Source organism: Miniopterus schreibersii, assembly GCF_964146895.1.
Source record: "Miniopterus schreibersii genome assembly, chromosome: 8".
Taxonomy (NCBI): domain Eukaryota; kingdom Metazoa; phylum Chordata; class Mammalia; order Chiroptera; family Miniopteridae; genus Miniopterus; species Miniopterus schreibersii.
In genome coordinates, this window is record NC_138109.1 from 3,425,655 (window position 1) to 3,451,411 (window position 25,757).

The 25,757-nt window shown below is 56.0% G+C and overlaps 1 protein-coding gene across 3 annotated transcripts in view; it reads right to left on the bottom strand.

The window, feature by feature from the left end:
- The window catches only part of KAZN (kazrin, periplakin interacting protein), a 266,984-nt gene extending 241,675 nt beyond the window's left edge, over nucleotides 1–25,309 (bottom strand). Inside the window, exons 1-2 of one of the 3 annotated variants that reach the window (XM_081146244.1) lie at nucleotides 25,292–25,309; nucleotides 24,009–24,240 (exon numbers count right to left, since the gene is read on the bottom strand). In XM_081146244.1, the coding sequence (XP_081002370.1) occupies nucleotides 24,009–24,225 (217 nt within the window). In that variant the 5' untranslated portion in view covers nucleotides 24,226–24,240; nucleotides 25,292–25,309. Of the gene's footprint in view, nucleotides 1–24,008; nucleotides 24,241–24,319; nucleotides 24,457–24,586; nucleotides 24,605–25,291 lie in introns of those variants that run through there. The other 2 variants (XM_081146242.1, XM_081146245.1) reach the window with 2 other exon arrangements.
- Nucleotides 25,310–25,757: the final 448 nt, after the last annotated feature.

Below are 25,757 nucleotides of genomic sequence, written 5' to 3' on the forward strand. Positions count from 1 at the left end.
CCCAAAGAAGCTGTTGGCACATAAATTCACTTTACTGAACCAGCCAAATATCTACACAGCAGGCTACAGTTTAGCTCCACGCCACGCGCACCTGGTGTGGTCTGCTGGTGGATGGGTCTGCCCCGGGGGGAGAGCCCAGGAAGAGCCGGACAGGCCTCCCTGACCCCACCCCACCCCGGCCTCCCTGCTCCGCTTTCTCTACTGGAGAAACCAGGTCAGGGAGGCGAGTTGGGAGCTCTGCTAGAGCCCAGATGAGTGGTTCTCAAAGTGTGGACCCCAAGGCCAGCAGCAGCAACAGTACCCGGGAACCTGTAAAATATGCAAACTGTTGGACACCCCTCCAGACCTGTTGAGTGAGAAACTTGGGAGGGGGGGGTATAGTGAAGGGGGGTGCCCAGCAGTTCCTTTTTGAAAAAAAATAATTTTTTATTGATTTCTTTTTAGGGAGAGAGGAAGGGGAAGGGAGAGAGAAACAATCGATGGGAGAGCAAAACATCCACTGGCTGCCTGACACGCCCCCTCTAGCAGGCCCACAGTGCCATAAGCAGATCTGATGTGAAGTGCACCTCGCCCTCCCTCCCGCAGGGGGCACTGTCCTTGAAGACTGAGTACCTGGAGTTACTCCCTAGTCCAGGACCGGTGAGCAATTGTTCCGGTTCAGCCACAGCCCCCACCTGGCTCAGCCTGGAAGATGGGCACCAACGCAGGTGCTCAAGCTCAGGGACCCAGACGGTGCCCACAGGACAAAGCCAAACAAGGGACCTGTGCAGGGTTGGCATGTGGAGTCTCAGCTCCATTTGCTAGGTCCTAGCATTTTCTGATGGAGACACCAGGGTAATTCCTTCCCCAATAGAAGGGTTCTTTATTTACAAAAGGATTCACATCTAATTCCTTTAAAGAGAAACCACTGAAGGATTGCTGTGCTTCAGACAAGTTTGCCTTAAAATAAAAACAAGCACCGCTCCCCCCCCCCCCCCCCCCGTGCATTCAAAACACGTTTTGACCATAACACTGCTGCGAACACTCCCCTGGGCCCTGGCCAGGCCTGACCCCTGCAGCACCGGCTCCATCACGTGGGCGTCCCTGTACCTGTAACGATCACGGGGAACGTGAGTTACGGCAAAGTCCCCGAGAAGCTTGAAATTGCCATGGAGACGTTTGACACAAGCTGCTCCCTTTCCTGCGATGGTTTTTTTTTTTTAACTTAACAGTTTGACAATCACGCTTTGGTTTGACAGGGAATTGTGTAAATGTGTCACTCTGTCTTCTCCAAACTTCTCAATCCAATCAAAATAACATGCATTAAAAACCTGGGGTGCTCGCCAGACTCTGCGGGGGAGTCGGGGAGCTGACCCGGGGTCCCTCTCACCGTGTTTCTTTCCTCTCTCAAACAGCACAGAGCCTCAGGTGCAAACCCCACTGGAATGCATTCTACCCACGGCTTCCCTCCACGGGGGCAGGCTGGGGACTTTCACCACCTGCTTCCCTGGGAGGGCCCCAAGCCGCCCAAGCTCGGGGGCTCGGACCCGAGCTGTTCTCACGCACACACAGTGATGGAAGACGTTGTGATGTGCAGTCTCGAGCCACACATCTCCACAGCGCACACCAGGGCCGCCGGCTGGAGCCTGAGAATGGTCCTCCTGAGGTGGAGACAGGGCCCTGGGGTGGGAGCAGGCAGGATGCGGAGCCAGCGGGCCTGGCCCCGAGGTTCTGCTCCTCTGCTCACCGGCCTTGCGGCCTCCTCCTGCCTGCTCCGCCTCTCTGAGGCCCCGTTTCTCCAGGTGTAATGTATCACACAGGACTCTTCTGATTGCCATTGATGGAAATGTCCAGCTCAAACTACTATTTTTTTTTTTTTATAAAAAAAGAATACATGATGTATGCAAAGGAAGTATGTGAGGATGAGGGGTTTCATGCAGGCTCATACTATGCTGGCTTCTGCCATCTCTTGGCTCACACTCCTTGGATCTTACCTCATGGCGGCAAGACGGATGCAGCAGCTCCAGCCTTTTAGTCTCCCAGGTCCCAGTGCAGAGCATTCATCTCCTAGTAGCAAGGAAGCAAGATACCGCCGAGCCAGTGGCAGGCATCCTGGGACAGGAAGGGACAAGATCGCCATGGACAGGAGGGTGGACACTGCAAAGATGAGTCAGGGCTGGAGGTCATCTCAGCCGAGCTACGGCATCCGGCTGTGCTGGGCATGCATGGAAAGTGCTGGCACCCCTTGAGGCTTCCAATCCTGAGAGCTGTTACATTTCAGCCAGTTTAACCTGGAGTTTCTGTTCCTTGCAACCAACCCCATCTTAGGTGACACAGCAGCACATCAGAAGGACCCAGTGGGCAAGGTGGCTGCCGCTGGAGAGCAGCAGTAAACAAGGCAACCGACGCAGGCAAGGCTGAGGGAGAAAACAGCTTCTCGCAGCGGCAGACATTAGCACACAGATGCCGACACCTTTCCTGGGCCGCCCCGGGGCCCCTCCAGGTGGCCCAACTGCAACGGGTCTCTAAGGTGAATGTTTAAGATGTGACAGTCCTTCAGAATACAAAATACCGCTTTGTATGGATGAAGGACGGAAGCAGGACACGGTGGTGGCAGGAATGCAGCTGACAGGAGTGGCTGCCGTCATCTCTGAACGGGGGACCGTGTCGCGGGGCTACAGCCGAGATGCACGGAAATCAGGCAGGTTTGTGAAAACAGATGCCCACACAGGCCCCGCACTCTGCAGATGAAGCCCATTTACGCGCACATCTGAACTAGAAACCACATAAATGCCCTCATCTCACTTGGACGAGAAATGAAAACTCTCGACATCTGAAGCATTTCACGTCTCTGAGCTTCCGACGGCCCGTTCACGGGATTTTCAGTGCAATTCACGGTTAGTGTTAGAAAGCATTTCGCTCTCACATTGGGCTTTATCTAAATTTTTAAACAAGGCCTAATTTACAGGCCCTGGTCGACTTGGCAAATTGCCTGCGATCTCACTGAAAAAGTCCCGGCCGCCTCTATGCTGCAGGGGCGCTGAAAGGCGGCTTTGTGTCGGGAGCCTACTAAAACTAAAATTACTCTGCCAACAAAAGGCTGTGGCCTTTCAAATAAACCCACAGAATCTGTGCACGCACATGGCACCCAGGACCCCGCCCCGAATCCAATCTCCCAGACGCACGGAGCCGCAGACCAAGTTCTGTAGCAGTGGGGACTGGGGTGTCCCAGCCCGAGGGGGCAAATAACTTGAGAGAAGACACCGCATGTGTTCCCGAGTGGACGGATGCTGCCCACCCTGGGCAGGAGAGGGCAAGGAGGTCAGACGGGCGGGGGTTCCTAGTGGCCTGGCCCACAGTCATCAGCTGTCCGCGCATCTGTATTTACAATGAACCCAGATGCCCACTCGGTGCCCGAGGAGCAGAGCGCCTGTGCCCCCTGCGGACAGCCCCCTCCCGACGCACCTGCGCCGCGCATGCCAGGCCTGGGTGCGGGGCTTCCCCCTGGCTGGTGCTTTTTAGGAGCCGGGGTCACATTACACAGCACATGAACACCCCGCCCCTCGGCTCTGTCAGTGGCCGTGAGTCTCAGGGGAGGCCAGCTGGGCTGGGACCCCGGCACCGTCAAGGAGGCAGGCACTGTGCTAAGCCCTCGGGAGGCAACGGCGATGAAACCAGCCGCAGACCCGCCTTTGTGGGGCTTCCAAACAGCGGGGAAGGGAGCAGTTTAGTCACTAGCCATGCAAGGGGCGTGGGGACCGAGTCTCTCCATCTGAGTGGGGCGGCATCAGGCCTGCGCAGAGACGCCTCTCCCGGCTGGGAGTCCCAGCTCGCGAGCACTGCGCTCTCGCCCACTTCCTAGCTCCGGCCCAGCCCTCTGACCGCATCTCTTACTGACCCGACCTACTCGCTCAGTTCCAGCCACACCCGCTTCTGGGTGGTCCTCAAACACACCCAGCAGTGGCAGCCTCAGGGGCGCCTGCAGCGCTCTTCCTCCTGCTGAGATGCTTGTCCCTGGACAGCCCATGGCTCGCTCCTTCGCTTCCTTCCTGCTCTGTGTGGGGCCTTCTGTGACCTGGATCAGGCGCCCACCCACCCTCACTCTGTCCCCCTCAGCTATTTTCCTTAGCATCTCCTCCCACAGTGTAGACACGTGTCCACTGTCTTTTCTCCACTCGTCCGCCTGTCCACTGCTTTATCTGCAGAGCCTCCGACAGCACCTGGAACACAGTAGGTACTCAGCATATATTTCCCAAGAGTCATGATAAGAGACTGGCGGGTGCCAGGGGAGCACAGAGTAGGAGTGCAGTCTCCGCAGAGCTTGGAAGGCCTCCCGGGAGTGGCCCTGAAGGGTCAGGGAGGTTTTCCATGGGGAATGGGGAAGGAAGAGGGCTGGTTGCAAGCAGCAGCAACGGCGCTGAGAGGCTCTGAGAGTCTTGGTGGCTGCAACGCCGGCCCTACAGGGCAATGGCCCAGAGTGAGAGCCAGGAGGGAGGCCCTCGAGTCAGTCCCCGAAGAGCCACAGTGAGGGGTCGGGCTTGACCCTGAGCCATGAAGAGCCACACAGAGGGTTTCCGGAGCAGAGCCCCACCGGGAGGCTCGCAAGTCAGAAGGCCGCTCGGGCTGAGCTCGGAGGACGTGGGCGGCTGAGGGGCTGGGGGGTGCTGCTGCCGGGGGGCCTGCAGAGAGATGCTGAGACCCCCGGCCAGGATGGCAGCCCCGGAGAGAGCAGAGCCAGCCGGTCTCAGGAACCCGTGGCCCTGGGCAGGTCACCTGACCTGCCTGCACCTCGGATTTCCCACCTGGCCAGCAAAAGCAAGTTGGGGGGGGGGGGGGTAGCTTGCTTGGTAATGGCTGCGGCTTCGCATTTCCATCCTTGCACAGCACTTAAGAGACCGTGTCAGAACCCGAACTCTGATGGATTTAAATAATTGCCCTTTGATTGATGGCACAAAGGCATTAATGCAGGGTAACGAGCAACAGGGCAGAGCGAAAGCCTATAATGGCACCTGCACTCCCCGGCAGGGCCCGTCCGACTGGCCGATGCCTTCACTCTCCAGCTCCCCCAGGTGAGATGGGGAAGAAAAGGACCCTTAGGCGCCAGCTCTCCCGGCTCAGGCCCCCACTCAGAGGACAGCAGCGTCACCTCAGGATCTCTCAGGTCCCCTGAAAGGTGAAATCCCAGTGGGTGTCCAGGGAGGAAAGGGGGTCACTGAAGTGTCTAGATTCCTTCACCAGCCCCATGACTGACTGTCCCCCCTACTCCCCCGTTTCCGAGAAGCTGGAAACAGGGCATTACACCGAACGCGCCGTCCCTGCGAAGAGACCGCGCAAACCTCGCCGCCCTTAGCTGCCTGGCCAATCGGAGGCTCCTGAAAGAGACCATGGAAATTTCACGTAATTACATTTTAAAGTAACGCTTTTAGCTCCCCCAACTTCAGTCAAAACTCTATCTTGTCAAAATAATCTTAAAAGTGTTTTTGGTTTTTTTTTTTTACACAAAGAGCGATGAAATATCGCTGGAGATCTTTTAGCTGCTAATTATAAGTCAAGCCTCTTCGGGGCTTCTTCGGGCGATCGGACTTCTCTGAGTGATTCGTTTGGTTCTTGGCTTTTAAGCTGTTCATTTTCCACTCAGGGAAGACTGGAATCTCTCCCCTGGTTTTAATTACAACCGGAGCATTATCCTCGGGTAGCGGAGCAAGGCCTCTGAGGGGAGGGCTCATCGGCGGTAAATGCAGCGCACCGGGAAGGCTTGCGCCTTCCGTTTCGTGACCTTGTTGGTCTAATTAATGGTGTTACCCTCTGAACTGTGTGCAGGGGCTTAAAGCAACTCAACACGTGCAGAAAACACGCTCGAGGGGAAAGCGGGGAAAGCCGGGAAAGCCGGCTCCTCACACCGGGCCAGCTGCTCATTTCCCCAGGGCGGCTACCTGGGGGGGGGCCCTCGCCGGGCGGGAGCCACGGGCTGGGCTCGGGCTCTTCTCCTAGAAACGGGGTGATGCCTGCATTTTGGTTTCTGGCACAGACTAGTAATTTTACCTGTGATATTTAATTTAGAAAAACCAGACATCACCTCATCCAAAACCGAATGTTGTTCCTGTTTGCGCAGGTGAAGTTTGGGGTAACGTCTGCTGAGAGCAGGAGGGGTAGGCGGGAGGGGCGAGCTGAGGAAACAAGAAGGCCCTTGGCTCTTGGGTCCCTAACCGGCCTCCAAAAGTCCTCTATCCGTGAAAGGCTGAACTTGACGGTTAATCACTACAAACCGCGGGAGTCTTAACTCTTGGCGGACAGGAACCAGGTCATGTTCAGCACATGGCAAGGACCCAATAAATGTTTGTCGAACGAATGAACTCTCTCCCCTGAGCCCTCAGCTGTCCAAGTCTCACAGCATCTGCCACGTGCGCTCCGTGGACATTTCGTTGAAGCCTCAGAATGTTTTTATTTTTGTAATGAAAAGATACATGTAAGAAAACTGACACCCAAAGAAGTTAAGCACATTTCCTAAGGCCATACGGCTAGTTAAGCCAGAGTAAGGATCTGAACCAGGTTTGTTGGATTCCAAAGACAAAGACCTTTAACACCGTCCAAAATATAATGAATCGCAATAAGTGGATAAACGCGTGACGGGAATTTCATTTTGGGTAAGGCTTACAGGTGAAGTGGAGAGTCTGACAGGTATTAATACGTTACAAAAACATATTTTGTAAGAGTGTTATTGTGCATTGTTATTTTACTAAACATAATGTCATTTGTCACTATTTTTTTTTTATGTCCCATGAAGATGTAATATTAGGCAAACCCGTCCTTTCCAATCAAAATGCATCAATACAGCCTCCCCTTCCAAGACGGAGCCTCAGGGGGCTCGCGGGGCTCACTTTAGGGACTCGGGGTCGGTCAATACTTACTCAATGCCCGCTGAGTTTCTAAGGAAGACAGCATGTGAGACCTCAAGAAGCTCACAGGTGTAGGAGGAAATAAATCTGTGGCCTCTTGTTTCCAAACTGCCCCTTGGAGAGGTGCCCGGAGGGAGGGAGGGAGGTGGCGCCTCAGCAGCCAGCTGTCTGCAGTGGATGAGATTAGGAGGGTCTGGGCCCTGGGCTCCTGCACCTTATGCTCTGCCTGAGACAGGCTGTGGGAGGTTGCCAGGGCTTATGTTCCTGTGCAAAACCGAGTTAAACAGAGCGAAGGCCAAGAAGGCAGGCCTGGGCTAAAGGTTTCAGTCTCCGGGGTAAACACTGGACAGTGGCCTATGGAGAAGCAAAGAAAGCAGAGTGCGCGCCCTGGAGTCATTTCAAGGCAAAGACGCAGTGTGATCCTGAGAGGTCAGGGGCAGAGTCGGGGAGGGGGTGACGGCCCCAGGGGTTCCTTCAAAACGGAGAGGGTTAAAAGACACAGCAGAAATGAGGAGGCTCAGAGCTTTACTTAAACGATCACGTGGATTAAATGCACTTCCTGCATTCGGAAGCACCAGAAACCCATCTGTGAGAGGCAGCAAACATTGCTGAGAAAAAATCGTCACCCTAAAGCCCCTGCTATGGATCTGCCGGCCACAGGCAGGAAGCCCCCCTCTTCCCACCCGCCGGCCATTGATTAGCCCCATTAGCAGATGACAAATGACCTGGGTGGCCCTGGTCCAGTCCCCAGTGGATGGTGCACAAAGGATTCAGCCTCCTCTCTAGTAATTGTCTTTTCACTTGGCAGCTCCCCCGGGAGGTTGGAGCTCCAAGAAAGTGCCGCCCTCCCCCCCCAGGCTGCCCATCTGCTCTGTGGTCCTTCCCCAGGCCAGCGAGGAAGCGCCCACACAGAGGCTGGTAGGGTGGCTCCCGCCTCCAGGACAGGCAGAGGTGAGGAAGCCCCATCTGGGCCACTGAGCTGGTGCTGACTGCGACCGTGAGGACACGCTGGCTGAGGTTTATTTAGTATATGCGAGGGGCTCTGCTATCAATGATGAGAGTGTCATTGATCGGCTGCCTCCTGCATGCCCCCTACTGGGGATCGAGTCCACAACCCGGGCATGTGCCCTGACCGGGTATCGAACCTCGATCTCCTGGATCCAAGGTCGATGCGCAACAGCTGAGCCACGCCTGCCGGGCTCATGTCCATTTTAAAGATGATGAACCCGAGGCTCTAGGAGACTGTGTACTTTGCTTAAGGTCACACACAGCTAGTAAGTGGCAGGGCCGGGGCTTGAACCCACAGCAGTCTGATTCCAGAGCCTCTCGCCCACTGCGGTATTCCAGCTGGCATCAGCCACCCTATACCACTCTAAGTCTGCTTCTTTTTAATTTGTGCATCCAACTCACAAAATACAAATTAGTTTCCGATTTACATTCCTTGCAGAAGGGGAATCACTTTGTGGATTACCTACACGGAAGCATTTTCCAGTCCGAGTGGATTACCCACGGTGAATCAGTTTCAAGTGGCCCTGCAGTGGGACTCTGGGGCAGAGGGACCTGAGTTCAATTCCTGTGCTCAATGCTTAGATGCACGGTGATCTCGGGCAAGCCCAGGACAGAGCCTGCCATAGAGCGGATGTCCAAGGAATACATGTGGAATGGAGCTATGATTCATCTGCTCTTTTCCTCTCATTTTACTGATGGGGAAACTGAGGCTCAAACATGAAAGTGATTTAAACAGTTGGAAACAAGGGGATGGTGAACTTCCCATGTCGAATCCTCACTCGCCACTAGGACATGACACAGGGCACCATCCATCACAGTGTGTTTCCACCGACATGGGCCACACACCTCACCCCCCCCCCATCCTGCAGCCCAAACAAAACTGACCAATGAGAGTGGAGCAAGGGCTGGACTCAGCTGCCACCTCTTGGCACTCCAGGCCTTTCTCTTCTTAACAACAGAACTTGAAATATCAGCAGGCAAGCTATAAATAATTGAGAAAAAATACTCCAGGAATGAACAGAGGGTCTGTCAGGGAGTCCGTGGGGCGCCCTCTCGCAGGGAGGATGATGCATGAGCTGTCTCAGATTAGACTTTGGTGGGGCGAATTTAAGGTGAGCACAGATAGCAGTGGGTACTCGGGGAGTCCCTTCTGTCACCGCCAAATGAGAAACCCCATAGATCAAACCACAAAATAAATGAGGACATTAAGGCTTCGAACACTCTGGATTTGTACTTGCAAAACCAAGATTCCAGCTGAAACGAGCTCCCCCTTCAATGACTTTGTGGTCACTCCTAAGAAGTCCCTCTTGGACACCAGAGGTCTTCCATGAGAGACTTCTAGCCACAGTTTTAAATCCGTCCAGCTGACGCTTACTGAATCCTTAGCACGGAGGTGCCACGCACTGAGCGTGGGGGGTTCACATGTATTAGCTCACTTAATTTTTATAAAATCCCGTAAGGCATCAGCCCCATTCCACCGATAAGAAAATGTCCCTTGTGTGACCCCCACAAGATGACACACCAGAAAGTGGTGGAACTGTTGGTGAGACCCAGGAATCTGAGTCCAGTTAAAGGAATGTTAGTCATACAACTAAGGCGGTTGTCTTGCAGGGTCCCCGAGAGACTAAATAGAAACAAGAAGTTCTAACAGCCACAGTGGCTCATGACACCAACTGAATGCCTAAACGTACGAGCCATGTTATCCCCCGAACCTGTAAGATGCAACCCCGACAGCCCCCTTAGGAGCTGCCGTAAGAGTTAATAGCTGTTTGATGGACACCCACCACTATATTACAAATGGTCGGGAGCAGAATAAATGCAAATGAGGCCACGAGGGCAGAAAACCAACCTCCCCGGGTGTATGCTGCCTGCACTGAAACGCCCTGGTTCCATCCCTGAGCTTAATATTTCATGCACAAGGCAACACCGAGGGGAGGACAATCAGGATGACAAATGGAACCCTCCCCCTTGTATCCTGGAAATGCCAGGAGGTGCGGGTGATGGGCTAAAATGCCCAAACAAACCGGGAGCTTGAGCCTGGGGCTGGGGCTGATTTATAGGCAGAGGGGCCGGGCCCTCACCTTTATTTACATTGCTCAGAGCACAGAAACTCCCGAGAAAATTTAGTGTTTTAATTTGGGCATCTGGCTTGCGCTTTATTATTTATTTTTAAATCATTCTCTCCTACGCTCGCTGGTAAACAAAACCCAACCCCAAGCTGCATCCCGGAGGGCTCCTGGGGCTGGGAATGGAAGTTCCTCGAGGGCCCAGAAGGGGCGTGTTTAGGAGGCATTGAGGGTTCTGCTGGGCCCTGCAGCCTGGACCTGCAGCACCCGGGCTGCGCTGTGGACAGTGCACGGGGAGCGGGAGATGCGGGGACACGGCTGGGCCGGGGAGGCAGCGTCACCTCTGCAACCTGGGCCGGGCTATGGAGCTCGGTGGCACCTCTGCGCAGCGCAGCCGCCCCGGGGTGCCCGGACCCAGGTGCCAGCTTTCCTCTGGTGCACCCCTCTCCCCCCACCCCGTTTCCTACGCCCCCCTCCCGCATGCCCGTTGCAGAGTCAGGGCTCACACTCCCTCTGCGCAGTGCCCCCGCCCCCCGCCCTGGAAACCTGTGCGCTGCAAGACGCTCTTTCACGGGGAACCCTCTGGTGCAGCGATGCGGGCTCAGGAGCGGGCGCAGCTCCAGCCAGGTCCTGCCCAACGCGCTCATTATTTAGGGCGCCCACGGCCCAGCTCCTGGGCGGCTGGCACGTGCCAGGCGCCTGCAGCCCGGAGCTGGGCGCCTCCCCGGCTGCTCCACGTGGGTGTCCTGCTCCCGGCATCCCTTGCGCCCATCACCGTGCGTGTCAATCAGAAAAAATGTGCTCAGTGACCGCCGATTGGACGATGCCGTAGAGTAATGCACTTTTACGGCACGCGCGCGCCGTTTACGACACGTAGATGGAGACCTGGGCTGGTTCCGCGCCTGCGCTGCACTCTCGGGCTGCCCCGCGCGCGCACCGGCCCCCGTAGTCTCGCGACAGCCCTTGGACCTCGAGCTCCCTGCGGGGAAACTGAGGCCTGGGCCTTAAAGCAACATGCGCACCTTTTTCCCAGCGAGTGGGTGTTAGGCGAGCAGGGGACGGGCTCCGGGGATTTCTGTCCTACCCTGTAAATGAGCTTGTGGGGGCGGATCGATTTGTTCCAGCAAGTCATTGGGCTTCACTGGAGCCAGCGAAACCCTATCTGTTTTTATTTTTTATTTTTGTTCATCTTCACCGCAGGATATTTTTTCCACTGATTTTTTTTTTTTTTAGAATGGAAGGGAGGGAGGGAGGGGGAGAGATAGAGAAACACGGATGTGAGAGAGACACATGCACTGGTTGTCTCCCAAACCCACCCTGGCCCGGCTGGGGATCGAACCTGCAACCCAGGCTCGTGACCTTGACCTGGAATCGACCCCACAGCCCTTCGGTTTGCAGGCCGATGCTGCAGCCACGGAGCCACAGGGCCCAGGGCATGAAACCCTTGCTAGTGCTCGCTGCCTCGCGCCGCTGCTCTGGGCTGTGCCCGGGCGATGGCACATTGTGGCTGCTACGCTTTTCCTTTTCGCCGATGCCCAATCTGAATGCAAAACGCAGAAAAGGGCAGGTTCCTCCCGGCCCGGTCACAGTTGGCATCCCATATATTTCCTTCTTCTGAACCAAGGAGGGGGTGGCTCTGCCCACACGCCTGGCAGATGGTCACCCAGGCTGGAGCGATGACCGCGTCCCCCCTGGACGCCTCTCATCCTGAGCTGACACCTGCCTCTCTCCAACCTCCGTGCCCAAGTTCTAGGGGGGCCACCAGCCAGACACTAACGCAAAGGAAACGAAACCAAAACCGTCGACTGGGTTCTCCCGGGTGATTTTAATTGCGGGTAATAAACCCTCGTTACAAGGAAGGTTTAGGGTAAGAAAGCGCAGCGGCTTCGGGTGTTTGCGGCGGGGCGGCGAGACGATTGTGTCAGTGCCATCTCCTCTGATAGATCTGAATGCTGCTGGAGAGATTGGGCCGGTATCCGGCGCCGGCACAAATGAGAAAATGATATGATGGATCACATGCTTGAGGGGTTTTAGGAGTTAGATGGAGATGGGGCAGGATGACGCTCGTTAGCGATGGCAGTTGGCCAATCAAATCATATTGCCCGAAATCTAGTTTAGGGCCAGTTCTGTTTTTCCGACTCTGACTGGAGCTTTCCAACATTCATTGGAGGAAGGCACGGTAGTAATTTTTGCTGAAATAAAGGAGGGTGGTTGTTTTGTCTTAAGCTGAGGGCCCAAATCATACATTAATCTGGTTGAATCACAACAAGAGTAGAGTATGAGGAACAGAAGAATCCTTTAATCAGCAGAGACCCAAAGGCCATTGTTTTTTCTTTCTTTCTTAATATGTTTTCATTGATTTTAGAGAGGGAGGGAGGGAGAAGGAGAAAGAGAGAGAGAAACATCAACTTGAGAGAGAAGCATCGATGGGTTGCCTCCCGCAAGCACCTCGGCCAGGGATGGAGCCTGCAACCCGTGCATGTGCCCTGACCGGGCCTCGAACCAGCAACATGTTGGTGCACAGGACGACGCCCAACCCACTGAGCCACACCGGCCATAATTTTCTAAGGCACTTATCAAGCACCTAACTGCACATGGCATCGCTGAGAACCACACTGAACAGGTTGAACACACATGCCCAAATGCATCCAGTATCAGCGGTTCCCAATCTGGGCCACAGAGACTCCGGGCAGCCAGAGTGACTTGCAGGGAGTCTAAGAGCCACATGTCACCAATGTGCAGCCTGAGGACAAAATGAATCATTTTTCATCTACGTACCTTTATTTTTCAAATACATGCAGATGCAGAAGCATCCATTTGACAATGCTACTGAATTGTATTTAATGCATTTATTTTCTCAAACAGATAGAAAAAATGCAATTATTCATACGTAGGGACCAGCATTCATTCAAATCTGCCCCCCTGCCTCTCTCTTTCACCCCCTCATCATTAAAGAGAGTGTATGTAAAAACTGGGGACTACCGTCCCAGTGGGAACATGAATGGCAAAAACATTAAATCCAGGTGTAAACCGATGCTTTGGAGTTGCCATCCTGGCTGAAGTGTAAACCACTGGAAACTGGCTCCTGACTAACGTTAGAAGTGTGGCGGGGCCACCGGGGAAGTGAGGATTCCGCTGGTCCTGGCCGTGGTCCGTTATCTGTTTCCTCCGAGTACAACCTACCGCCTCAGCCTGCCAGCCACTGCCAGTCACGTTTTTCAGTCCTTAGCTCTCCCGGTCCGCTCATATTGCAGACATCTGGGTGATTGCTTTTGTTTTTTAACTTTTAAAAAAATGTATTGATTTCAGAGAAAGGGAGAGGGAAAGACAGATGGAAACATCAATGCTGAGAGTCATTGATCGGCTGCCTCCTGCACGCCCCGGACTGGGGATGGAGCCCGCAACCCGGGCATGTGCCCTGACCAGGAATCGAACCCCGATCGCCTGGATCCTGGGTCAACATTCAACTGCTGAGCCACATCCGGCCGGGCCTGGGTGATTTCTTAAAGAATCATCCATGGATTCCAGCCATAACCTCAAATACATGTCTAGGGCACATGTGTGTTAAAAGGGCTGGAAAGCATAGTCGACGGGACATGGGAAGTTTGGCTCCTCCCAGGAGCAAGGTGTCAAAGCAACACAGAAATTTCAGGAGAAAGACCCAGGGTCTGGAACAAAAACATCCAATCTTGCCTTTGGGAGTCAGAAATCAGCCGGGGAAATAAACTCTCATCGAAGGAGAGAGAATTGGAGCTCAATATAATATGCTATTGATAATGATGAATTCTGTCCATTGAACCCAAAGTCTGCCGCGCTTTGTGCCAGACACACTGCGTGTTATTCCGTTAAACTGGTGGTTCCCACCTAGGGAGTGATTTCCCCGCAAAGGGGAAAAAACTCAAATGACTATAAAACCCCATGGAAATGCCCTGGCCAGTGTGGCTCAGTGGTTAGAGTGTCGGCCCACACACCGAAGAGTCTTGGGTTCGATTCCTGGTCAAGGGCCCACACGTACCTGGGTTGAAGGTTTGATCCCTGGCCCTGGTCGGGTGCATGTGGGAGGCAACCAATTCATGTGTCTCTGTCACATCGATGTTTTTCTCTCTCTTTCTCTCTCTCCCTCCCACTCTCTCTGAAAAGCAGTAGAAAAAAATATCCTTGGGTGAAGATTAACCACAGAAAAAACCCTACTGAAATGATGAAAGAACTTGTAAAAAATGGGATTAAATCTGTAACTGAACCGATGAAAGAACACAGTGTAAAAAATGGGATTAAATTTGTAAAACTGGATTTTCCCTTCGCCATGAGTGGACACGGGGCGTGGGGGCTGAGAGTAAGTGGGCGCAGTCTTGGGGTGATGATGTCACCACGCAGGCCTTTACAGGACAGGGTGGCCCATGCCCAAGAGGGAGCGGCCAAGGCAAGGTCAGGCCTCACCCAGTCATAAGCGCAGGGCAGCCCCTTCCACCACTGCGCAGCCGGGCCACCGGGCCTGCTCGCACTGGGAGAAAGAGGAGATTTGGTTCAGCGACCAGCTCGATAATCTCGGACAAGTCAGCTTAAATCACTGCACCTCCATTTCTTTATTTGAGAAATAGATTGCTGTGTCTACCTCAATTCAATCACACGAGCCGGTGGGCAGGGTCCACGGAGACGGCGCCTGCGGGCATCTCTACACGACTAAGAGCCGGGGGTCAGCCACAGTGCTCCCCTGGTGCCTCCGGGCGCGGAGGAGAGGAGGGTGAGCAGGGGGTGAATAGCGGGGTCCCAGAGAGGGGGCCTGGAGAAAGGGGCTTCGTCCACGGAGGTGCTGCACCGAGCCCTCTGCTGTAGACGCTGGTGGCAACAATGGTGTTGGAGGGTGGTTTGGGGTTGCCCCAGGGTAGAACCAAACCGTGTGTTGGCCAGGGGAGTCCTAACAAGGTTCTGCACCCCACTGAGAGTAGCCGACGTTGGAATCACGCTCCTTCCCCACAGGGCTTGGGGTTAAGACTTAAAGGTCTGCGAGCAAACCGGCCGACAGTGTCCACAAAACAGCAGCCGGGCCTCAAATCTCTAAACTTCATCCCTTGTTGTCATCAAGAAATGGGGAGCACAGGGTTTCCGACGGCGAGAACAGGGGACAGAAACCCTATCGTGTTCCAAACAGCACTTTACCGAATTAAAGCAAATACACCACGTCCAGCGGTTTTTCAAAAAGTTCAAGTTAATCAAGGAAAATGAACTCATTCAGTTGCTGCAGCTGACAAGAGCCCCGGTCTCGGCCCAGAAGAAAACACAAGGGCAGAGCTTATTTTAAACCGACGCGGGGCCTACCGAGATGGACTGCCCTTGTTTTCTTTGGAGGGGGAAAAAAAAAATGGCATTATTCAAGGTCTAAACCTTCCTAGATCACCCACATCTCCCACCTCCTGAAGAAATGGTCTTTTGGGGAGAAGGTCCCAGCCAGCAGCTGTTCTCGGCAGCGTCCAGTCCCCACCCACCCAAGAAGCTGCACTTCTTAATGACCTCTCGTGGGCAGCTTAACCCCTAGTGGCGAAGCGGATGGTTTTCCCGGCACACTTCCGTTCCCCGCGGCCACTGTCAGGTGCCTCTGCCAGGGCTCCTGTAGCTGTCACGTCTCCATCTATTTTCCCATTACGCCTGCTAGACCTTTATTATAAAATGTAATTATGTTTCCATGTCAGTCACACCTACCAGACTGCGATCGCCCAGATAGCCTAGCCGGTATCTTATTAAATCTCCGGCCCCTGGGCCTGGGTGCCCAGTCTCTCAAGATGGATGGAGACGGAGAGGACAGGCAGAAGAAAGGAAGAGGGACGGGGAGGGGAGACGTGCGCCGGAAGGTAAGACCGTCCTGCTGATGTGTCCGTGCCGGCTTGACATTCTTGCTGTCACGAAGCGGGCAGGCCCCGGGGTCAGCTGAGCTGGGTTCCAAGCCCCGTCCTCCTCAGCGGATGACCACTTTCCAGAACGTGGGAAAGCAACCCTGCTAAGCCTCAGTTTCCCCGTCTGTAGAATGGACGTGATAACATTACCTACTCGCCCCGATACGAAAGTGAGATGAGAATATGTTCACCAAGCGCAGTGTCTGGGAAAACCCAAAAGAGGCTCGCCCGACACTGGCCACTGCGGGTACTGAACTCTCCGACGACCCGGGAGCCTCTCCATCTCCCCAGCTCCCATCCTGGACCGTCCCTGTTCTAGGAACACATCACGTCCCTGCTAAGAAGCTCCGGGGCCCCGTCCCTTTCCCAGAGCGGGAAGCCGTTCGGGTCCTCTCTGTGACTCTCTCCTGCCGACGCCCAGCAGGGAGGCGACAAGAGACATCCTCACACTTGGACGTGGCCCGGTCACGAAGCTGCCCTCCTACCCCTGGCCAGACACCAGCCCTTCCTGGCTACGGGTGCTCCGGCCGTGACAGAGCGTATCTCGTCCAGCGGTGCCCTGAGGACTCATGATGAACGGCCTCGTGTCCGACGTGCCAACCCTAATTACAGTCTCTGCAGCGCCAGCTCTGGAGCAGAGGTGAGTTCTGGGGCAGGACCCGGAGAAACCCCGCAAGGCTGTGCGGCACCCTGGCTGGGACGGCAGGCGGGCGCTGCGGTCACACTGACTTGTGTTTGCATCCTGGCTCTGCCACTTGCTGGCTCCGTGACCCTGGGCGAGTCTCAGAACCTTTCTGTGCCTCAGTTTTCTCATCTGTAAAATGGGAAACACTGTACTTACCTCAGAAGGTAGTTTAAAGGGTTAACTGAGGTAAGACAGGGGGAAGGGTTTAGAATGATCATGACCTACGGTAAGTGAACAATTACAACCACCCATCGCTAAGGCAGCGATCTTCATGATACATCGAACAATGTGACAAGTAGACCAGGTTCCGCATTCTCTGTGATTCAATAATCATGGGTTCATGACGTCATTCATTCATTCATTCATTCATCCATCAACAACTATTTGTTGAGATTTCACTACATGCCAGGCAGTTCTAGGTGCTAGGTGCTGTGAATGGAGCAGAAGACAGACAGACACACAAAACCCTGCTCGCACCGAGCTATCCTTCTAGGACTCGCAGTCGGGTCTCCCCAAGGCCTGGCATACGAAGCAGTTCTCAACCGGGGATGACATGGGCCCCCAGTGGACGCTTTGGCAACTTCTGTGGACATTTGTGGTTGTCACAGCTAGGGTGTGGAGGGTTCTACTGGCATCTAGTGGGCAGAGGACGGGGGTGCTGCTACACATCCTACAAGGCACAGGACAGTCCCCCAACAAATGCCCACGGTACCAGGGCTGAGAAGCTCTAGTGTAAGGGAATCCGTACGAAGTTAACAGGTCCCTTGCTGGGCGTGGTCTTGGGCCACTGGAGGCCACTGAGGCCACAGGGAGAGAACCCAGGGAAGGGAAGGATGCGGGTCGGATGGAAGACAAGAGGCCCACGCATTCCCAGCTTTGCCTGGACGCACCCTTCCTGGGAAAGAGAAACATGCAAAGTCTATGAAGTAGGAGGCCCCAAGCTCAGGACCAAGACGCTCCTCACTGGTGACGAGCGAGCCCTGGGTGGCTAACCTTACGGGCAGGGTCAAGGTCCCTCTTTATCGGTTAATCTCACACCCAGCTGAGAGGCATGGACGCTTCCCTACCTCTCCGCCATGACAGCCGCCACAAGGGCCCAGGGCCGCCCTCGGACGAAGGCAACAGCAATCAAGGAGAAGGGAGACGAGCCCAGAGCTCCCTCCGCCTTCTAGTGTAACAAACCGAAGGGTGCTGCTGACTGAGGAGACACCCCGGGGAGCCTGCTGGGGTGCAGACGGCAGAGAGACCGGCCGGCGGGTGTGAACTCCTGGGCCAGTCCCTGCCAGCTGAGTGACCCCACACTGGGTCTCCAGGCTGAGTAAGGGTGTGGACTCTGGGGCCGGACAGGACCTGAGATGCCGTCAGCCCATCATTACTTTTTGAAAAGTGTAACAAGGGCTCTGAAACTAGTTCTCATTTCGTCCTGCATGAAGGTACACCAAAGGGAACACTCGGTGGTGTCAGGGCGGTCCCAGAACTCCCCGTGTCCCGTGACGCACCCACGAGGTGAGCTCCGGGCACCGCAACGCAGCGCGGAAGGCGAGTGGAAGCCGCGGGGCGGGCAAGGCGGGCTTCCAGCTGCGAGCGCGCGGAACGCACGTCAGCCTCGTATTACTGCTTCCCGACCACTGTCACAACTGCAGACCGGCTGTCGCCCACCCTGCATCAGCTCTGGGCACCTTCGGTTAGAGGGCGCTTGGGTCTCCAGGCTCCACTGACTTCAAACAGTCGCAGGGCTGGGGCGCTACAGGGAGCGGAGGGTGTGCGCATCCCCGCGAAGGCGCCCATCCCGGCGCCTGCTCTGACCCGGACGAGAGGGCCTGGGAGCCGGGGCACGTCCCAGGAGGGAGCCAGGGGCCGCCCCAGGAGGGAGCCAGGGGCCGCGGGGACACCTGCTCCAGAGCGGCCGGGACGAGCTCCACCAGAGCTCCTGTGCTCGGGCCTCAGTTCTTCAGGGGTGAAGGGGACACAAGCTTTGCAGAAGTCTCACCCAGAGGTCCGGCAAGGCCAAGTCCTCAAAGCCACCCAAACGGAGGGCCGACGAATTCCCGCCACACGGAAGCCACCTGCTCAAACACGATGACAGCCGGCTCCTCTCACCTTCCCAGCAGCACCGAGTCCGAGGGGCAGCAGCAATGCCCGCGGCACCGGGCCAGACCCCGCGGCTCAGATCCGAGGCCGCACCGGCGGGCAAGAGCGTTTGGGTCTCGTCCAGCCGCTGGGGAGGGAGCAGAGCTTCCCGCAGCCTCTCCACAGGCACGGGCTGGCAGGGAGCCTCGAATGGAGACAGGGGCCAGCAGGACTCCCACCTGCTCTGAATGGCCGGGTACAACCTGCCACGACCGATGGCGGCTCTGTTGGCCTCGGGGAGGCCGTCTTTCCTAACTGATTCCTCCTGACCCCGCTCTGCCGCATCTCGGAGGACTACGATGTGCAATGACGGCTGCCGGTGGCACCGCTTGTCCACCCGCGTGCCGCTCGCCCTGATATCCAGCCCAAACAGTGCGGGCTAATTTTCGTATACAAGATCACTTAAAAACTCATTCCCTGGCTTCGGTGGCAGAATGGGCCGTGTTCCTGCCTGATGGATGGCAGGGGGATAGGAAGCCAACCGCTGATGGGCATATAAACCAATCCCGGAAAAGGGTCTGGACGGAACTGGGGAGTTCCTGTTGCTTTCGCTTCCCTTGGCCACACAGCCGAGGCACATACGTATCCCCCCATCCGCACAACGATCTTGACCTTCGGGGCCCCGTATGACTCGCGCGGCGAGCAGGCAGCGATCCAACGGGCATCCCCACCTGCCAAGCCCATCTGCCACAGGCTGCCTGGCAGCCAGAAATCACAAATTATAACCCACAGGATTCCTAAAAAGTGCCAGCAGTCTTGGGGAGCAGGGGGGTGAAGGAACAGAGAGAACGCGCCTTCCCTGGCACCGGGCGGGTACGTGTCGAGGCTCCTGTTATAAAAATCAGATTGGCCCGCTTGGGCTTCTGGTTCATAGGCCAGAAGTTGAGAAAAACCTCAATAAATCATGGAAATTTGAAAGCGTGAAATTAACCGGAACCAGAAACTTGACTTCAGGGGTCCTCCGGAGGCGTTTCTCCAAAGACAATGGAAAGACAGTCAATAATGGCCGATCAATATCTCATTTCGGCCCTGCCGCACGGACCTGTGAGTCATCTATCTGTGACCGGGCAGGGGGATCCGCGGAGGGACACCGAGGCCCCACGTCACGACAGCCCTCCAGGCTCGGGAAAGACCCGCGGGTCTCCTTCACCCGGTTCCTGTGCCCGGGAACCGAGGCCCGTGCTCCGGGGTGAGCTCTGGAACTCAGGGCCGAGCTAGCAGAAGGCCCCAGAGGTCCCCCCACATTTGGTTCCATCCTTAGAAAAGTCTCTTTCTCAGAAAAGATAAAAAGTCTCCCTGGGAAGCCGAGGGCAGAGGCAGGACGAAGCGGGAAGGGGAGGCCGAGAGCCCACACGGAGTTTGCAGCGGCGTCCAGACCTCTGCAGGCTACTCGCCCATTCGGCCCGGTCCAAGGGTAATTCAGCCCCAGTGAGGGGTTTCCAGGGTGTAGCGATGCTCCGGAAGAGCAGTCGGACCTGGACTAACAGCCTATTTTAATGCCTGGGGAGAAAAAAATAAAACCTGCATCCACTTGTGGAACCTTGTAAAAAGGTGTAGGAAATGGCACTTTGTCCATCCCAGGCCTGACAAACGCAACATGCAGTAAGTCAGGGGTGGCGAACTTGCGGCCTGCGGGCCATATACGGCCCACGAAGTCGTTTGGGCTGGTCCTGCCAAGGCAACTGCAGGCGGGACGCAAAACCCAATAAATTCAGTTAAATGTTTGACCAAATAGAGCAGGCTAATTTTTAAGTTGAAAATGTTGTGTGGCCCGCGAATGATGTCTTAAATATCCAAATGGCCCTTGGCATAAAAAAGGTCCCCCACGCCTGCAAGTCCTCACCACCCACGAGAGATGCTACCAGCGCTTCAACTTGCAGAGGTGCCGAAGTACATACTCCCTTAAAAAACACACAACACACCAACAAGCTAATGGCATCCTATGGGCCATGAGTATTTTATGTTACATACAGCTAACACCTATTTGAATTGGGTGCAGTGGCACTTAATTGTTTCATTCTACGCATAGCAAAGCAACCAATTGAATCTAATATTAGTCATTCATCAGATAAAACATTTTCGGAGAAACAGACTGCTCTATTTTCCCCCTCGGAGAGCAGCAAGGATTTTAAACACATTTTTCCCAGAGATGCTATGCTGAGGAAAACAGCTTAGAAATGTTACTTTAAACAGATTCGTTCTCTGGCTACCCAACAACAAGACCCACTGGGGACACATGCTCGGCTATGTGTTCTTTCCAAGGCTCCTCCTGTCCACCTGTCAAGGGCCGTTCTGACCCCAGCAACCCACGAGGCGGCCTGGGGCGCTGTGAATATGCCACCCTGCACGGATGCTCGGTGCTCCGGATGCCAGCATCCTCATTAGGGATTATCCAGCTCGCTGGGAGCAGGGAGAGAGAAGATGGGCTGGCTGCCAAGAGTTCTTTCAACACAGATTCCGAAAGAAGATCCTGCAAAGTGTCGAAAGCCCAGATTCTCAGCAGCTCACTTTCTAGACTCCGTCACGTAGCAACCATGCCAGCTCACAGAGGGTACCGACCAGGCTAATATTTGGTTTAAATGACACAACTGCATTAACCCAACAGGAAAACCCACATTTTCTCCATCCGTCAGATACCATCGCTGGAACAAAACATCCAACGGTGGGTGGACGAGCTTGTTTCATTCATTTAAAACACATTTTTTTAAACACAATATTTAAAAGGAATCTAAGAATTTCTTGGCAGGGAGAGCCAAAGGTGACTCTTTCCCATAACCATTTGTGCTAATATTATTAAAAGTACATGTGCATGCACTGAATATGTGCATAAGGCCCTCTGGTTAAAAGATGACCTATACGGTTGCATTTTGGAAGATAACTCATTTCATTCTAAAAAAAAACCCACCAAAAACCCCTTGATTTGAAAAGTGATAACTCAATAGCACTAAGTTATTAGGGTTTGGGCCCATCGAATCCCACAGAATTAAAACAGAAGACTACTTCGGAAGAACAGTCGGGAACCCCCAGAGCGCACTTCGGTGAGCCTTCCCGGAGGTGTGTCGGGAAGACACACGAGGAAACCAATCCACCGCGTGAGAAAATTAACCTGAGGGGAACCCCGCACTTTCCTCAGGCAGCGGAAGCTACCAGGCCACCTCTGCAGAGTGTTCCTGTCCTAGCGGAACGCTGGCAAAACAAACAAAACAACAACAAACTCACGGACGTTGAATCACGTGAAAAGCGCTGGACTGACGTCCTGTGGCTGCAGATGAGTAACCGACGGACGCCCCACTGGATTTATAAGGGGGGCTGGTTTTCTTTCCAACCATCACATCAGTTCAAACGCACATCAATTAGAGGGATATGCGGCCAACAATTAAGTTGAGTTAACAACCTTTAACATTTTATTTTCTGATTGTAAAATCACTCAGTGCCCCCCTAGGAAAGGTTTTGAAAAATACCAGTGGTACACAGAGGGAAAATCGAGGCCAGCCTTCATCCAGCCACCCACAGCCAGCCACCGACATGGGCAGGCATGCCCCTTGGAGCACCCGGGAGCTGCCGGTTGGTGTGTTTTTAAGAATAGCAAGAGATCCGAAAGCCACGGCCATTTCCACAGCCTCGTGCATTTTTGTAGGAAAGAAAGGAAACGGAAACAGGCCCCTGTTGCTCCGCTACACCCATCTCACCATCAGCGAAGTACCTCAACTTCCAGGCTGAGTGTGCAGATCATCACTGCACGGGCCCCTCAGCGCTCGGTCTGCAACGAGACCTGGGACTCGGATAAAAGCCACTTCACTTCCCCTTGGCGGGGAAATAAACCGGCATCGTTCAGTCTCCTTCACCCATGTGGCTTCTGACTCTTAGCAAAACGCCAGTTGTTGGCTATTTCTTAATGTTGGGAGAGACCTGGCCTATAAAAAAGTAAAACACCGCCGTGCTTTTTTTTTTTTTTGCCAGGGAACCAGCAAAAAACCCATCTTCCACACACAGTGACACAGCAAGGGATAAATGACAGGATACCCAGACAGCCACCTTGAACACTGTGCAGCAAACACCAGCCTCACAGCACGTTCCCACCATTACGTCATGGCTACTTTGGTACCGAATGACTGCCCGGGTTCGGTTCCCGAGACTTCAGAGGGGCTCCCGGAGCACCAAGTTGAGGTCTGACTCGGAATTCAACACAACACCGCTACTGTGCAGGCTGAGCCTCTCACACCCCAAAAAGCACACCTTCCCTAGGAGGGGAAGGCGGAACCGGGACCGCCGGAGAGCCACCGGGGCCACAGGAAAACAGACTCCCCACACTTGGGGGAAGCTCTTGAAATCACAACAAAACCAGAAATTCCTTCTGAGCCACGGAGCCTCTGGTGCCTCCTCTGTCCAGTGACATGTTTATACAAGTGACCCTGGATTTTTTTTTTTTTTTCTGTCGAGTTCTGGATTTCAGCAGTTTAGTTTACAAGGCAAATGATATTAATAACCAGTGGCACCCGTTTCTGAAAGGGCAATTAAGCAAGAAAAAAAGGGAAAGAAAAAGCAAAAGCCCCAGAAGCCAGCTTTGACCCTTTTACTTTGCAATGCACAGAAAACAAACAGCACATTTTTCAAATGCTTCCTCCACCTTTAACCCTTGCAGGGGGTTTCCGAGCTCCCTCACTGTCAATGTCAACACAGACCAGCTGTCTTTTTTTTCCCCCCCTCAAGTGCAAAGGGTCCCTTCAGGCAGCGGCTGCCTGCGGCCCCCCCATCCAAGCGTTATTTCCACAGGAGCCCATCACTCAGCCTTGGAGAGCTAAGCTGTGCCCCCTGCCAAGTGCTCTCGGGGGGTTATATTTGGGGAAATTTAAACTCCCTTGCTGAGCAGGGGCATCTACTGTTGCACTGATCTATTCTGCTGTCTACTCCATCTCAGAGGGGGAGAAAATAAAGTCCAGATGCAATGGAGACGAGGCATTTGGCATCCGGGGAGGAAAGTGCAAAGCAGCCCAATTCTCTACCCCAAACAGGGCAGCAAGAGCCTGGAGCTCGCTCTCCCGAGGATCCAGGCAATCGAAAGGCAGCAGGCTCCGGAGCTGGGGGGCCCTGTGACACCTAAAGGGCACTTTGTGCCACCGGAACCGCCCTGGGCCGGTGCGACCGCGCGCGCGCCCGTGCACAGGGCGCCCGGGTTTTGCTTAATGACAGCCGCCTGCAACTCCTCGCGGGCGAGCAGCCGCGGCCACCGCCGGACCGAAAGGCTGGCGAGCCCCCTTGCACGGCGATTTCGCCCCGGGGGTCGGGGACGCCCAGCCTCCGGCCACCTGCAGGCCCGGTGCCGCGCGCTCGCCCCGGGGCGCCGGGCGGTCCCTACCTTGCGCGCCGAGCTGGTGGTTCTCCATGGCCGAGTCCCCCGCCGAGGCGCTGGCCGCTCCCGGGCCCGGGCCGGGGCCGGGGCCGCCGCCTCCGCTCAGCTCCGCCAGTCTCCGGTTGGTGGCCGTGAGTTCGGCTCGCAGGTTAGTCACCTCCTGGCTGGCCGACTGGACCGCCCCATCGATGCGGAGCGCCAGCTGCTTATTGTCTTCCATCATGCTCAGGATTTTGGCCTGGGGGCGAGAGAGGTGACAAAGAGCTGCATGATGCAGGGGGGGCGGGGGGCGCGCGGCCGGGCACCCCCGGCTCTACCTGTTGGGTCCCCCGCGGCCCGGCTCCCCCGCGCCCCGACTCCCGGGCACCGGCAGCGCCGGGCTCCTCGGGCGCAGGAATGACAGCGGCGCCTCCAGCCCGCGCGGCGGCGGGAGCGAGGCGGCGGGGGGAGGGGGCGGGGGCGGAGGCGGAGGAGGCGGAGCCGCGACCGCCGAGACCCCCGCGCCGAGAGCGCTCGCTCGGCTCCGGGAAGGACACCGCGCGCCCGCCCGCCCGCCCGCCCGGCGCTCTTTCCATGGAGCCTACCATTCGCCGCGCGCGCGGGAGGGGGCCGGGGCTGGCGGCCGGGGTGCACCCTCGGCCTCCCGCGCCCCCCACTTCGGGGACACCCCCTTCCAGGGGGCGGAGGAGGCGGGGAAGCGGCTCCGCGTGGGCCGAGGTGGTGTCCCCGCCCAAGGGTGGGGAGGGCCTGGTCCCAGGCCGGCCCTTCGTCCCCTCCTTGGGAGCGGTGGTGGGGCGGCCCCCCGCCCTGGCGAACTAGCACCGGGCGCGGAGCAGGGGCTGGGAGGAGGTGGGTGCTTGGGAGAGAGAGAGGGGTGCTTGGGAAAGGGGCCCCGGAGGGGAGCGGGCGTGGAGCTGCGCGGGAGGGCGCAGCCCGCGCGAGCTTGGGAGTGGAGGTCTTGCCTGGCGGGTTCCTTAAAATGCGGGCAGGAAATTGCCGCGGGGAGCTGGGCTGGGGACCCGCGTGCCTCGCTCAACACCCCCGCCCCACCCCAACTTCGCCGCCCCGCCCCGCGCTGTGCTCCGGCCCCGAAGGAGCGCTCCGCCTTCCCCGAGCGGGCCGCGCGCGCCCGGCCTCCCTCCTACCCGAGCCCCGGCGTGCGCGCCCCAGGGGCAGGGGTGGCCTTAGCCAGGTCCCAGGCCTCTTGGCCGGGGTGAGCGGTGAGGCCCGGAGAGGAAGCGCAGAGGCCTCGGTGGCGCTTCCCTCGAAGCCCAGCTGCCTCAGCTTACCCACTCTCTCCACGGAGACCCGAGGTAACCTCCAAGTTGATAAACCCATCCAGCGCCTCTTCCTCCCCGAGCACAGGCTTCGCATTTTTCTCTGGGGCCCTGGATTCCAGCCACCAGACCGTGTTGCCATAGCGAGCTTCATTCCATGCAAATAGGACCATTTAAAGCAGCCAGTGTAACCCCTGCGCCACCGCTCCAGCTGGCCGACCCGGGAGAACAGCCCAGGGCAGCTCAGAGCCGCGGCCCAAGCGCGCCCGTGCTCTTGCATACACTGGGATGGCCCACCCTTGAGCCTCAGCAGCATTTATTGGAGGCCTGCTGTGTGCAAAGTGCTCAGGAGGCCTTATCATCTCTTTGGAGTATTTTGGAGATGGGGAAGCTGAGGCTATGGGCCGGCTCAAGCAACTTCCCCAAGGAGCACAGAGACATCAGGTGAAACCAGGACTGGAAGCAGGTGGCCATCTGA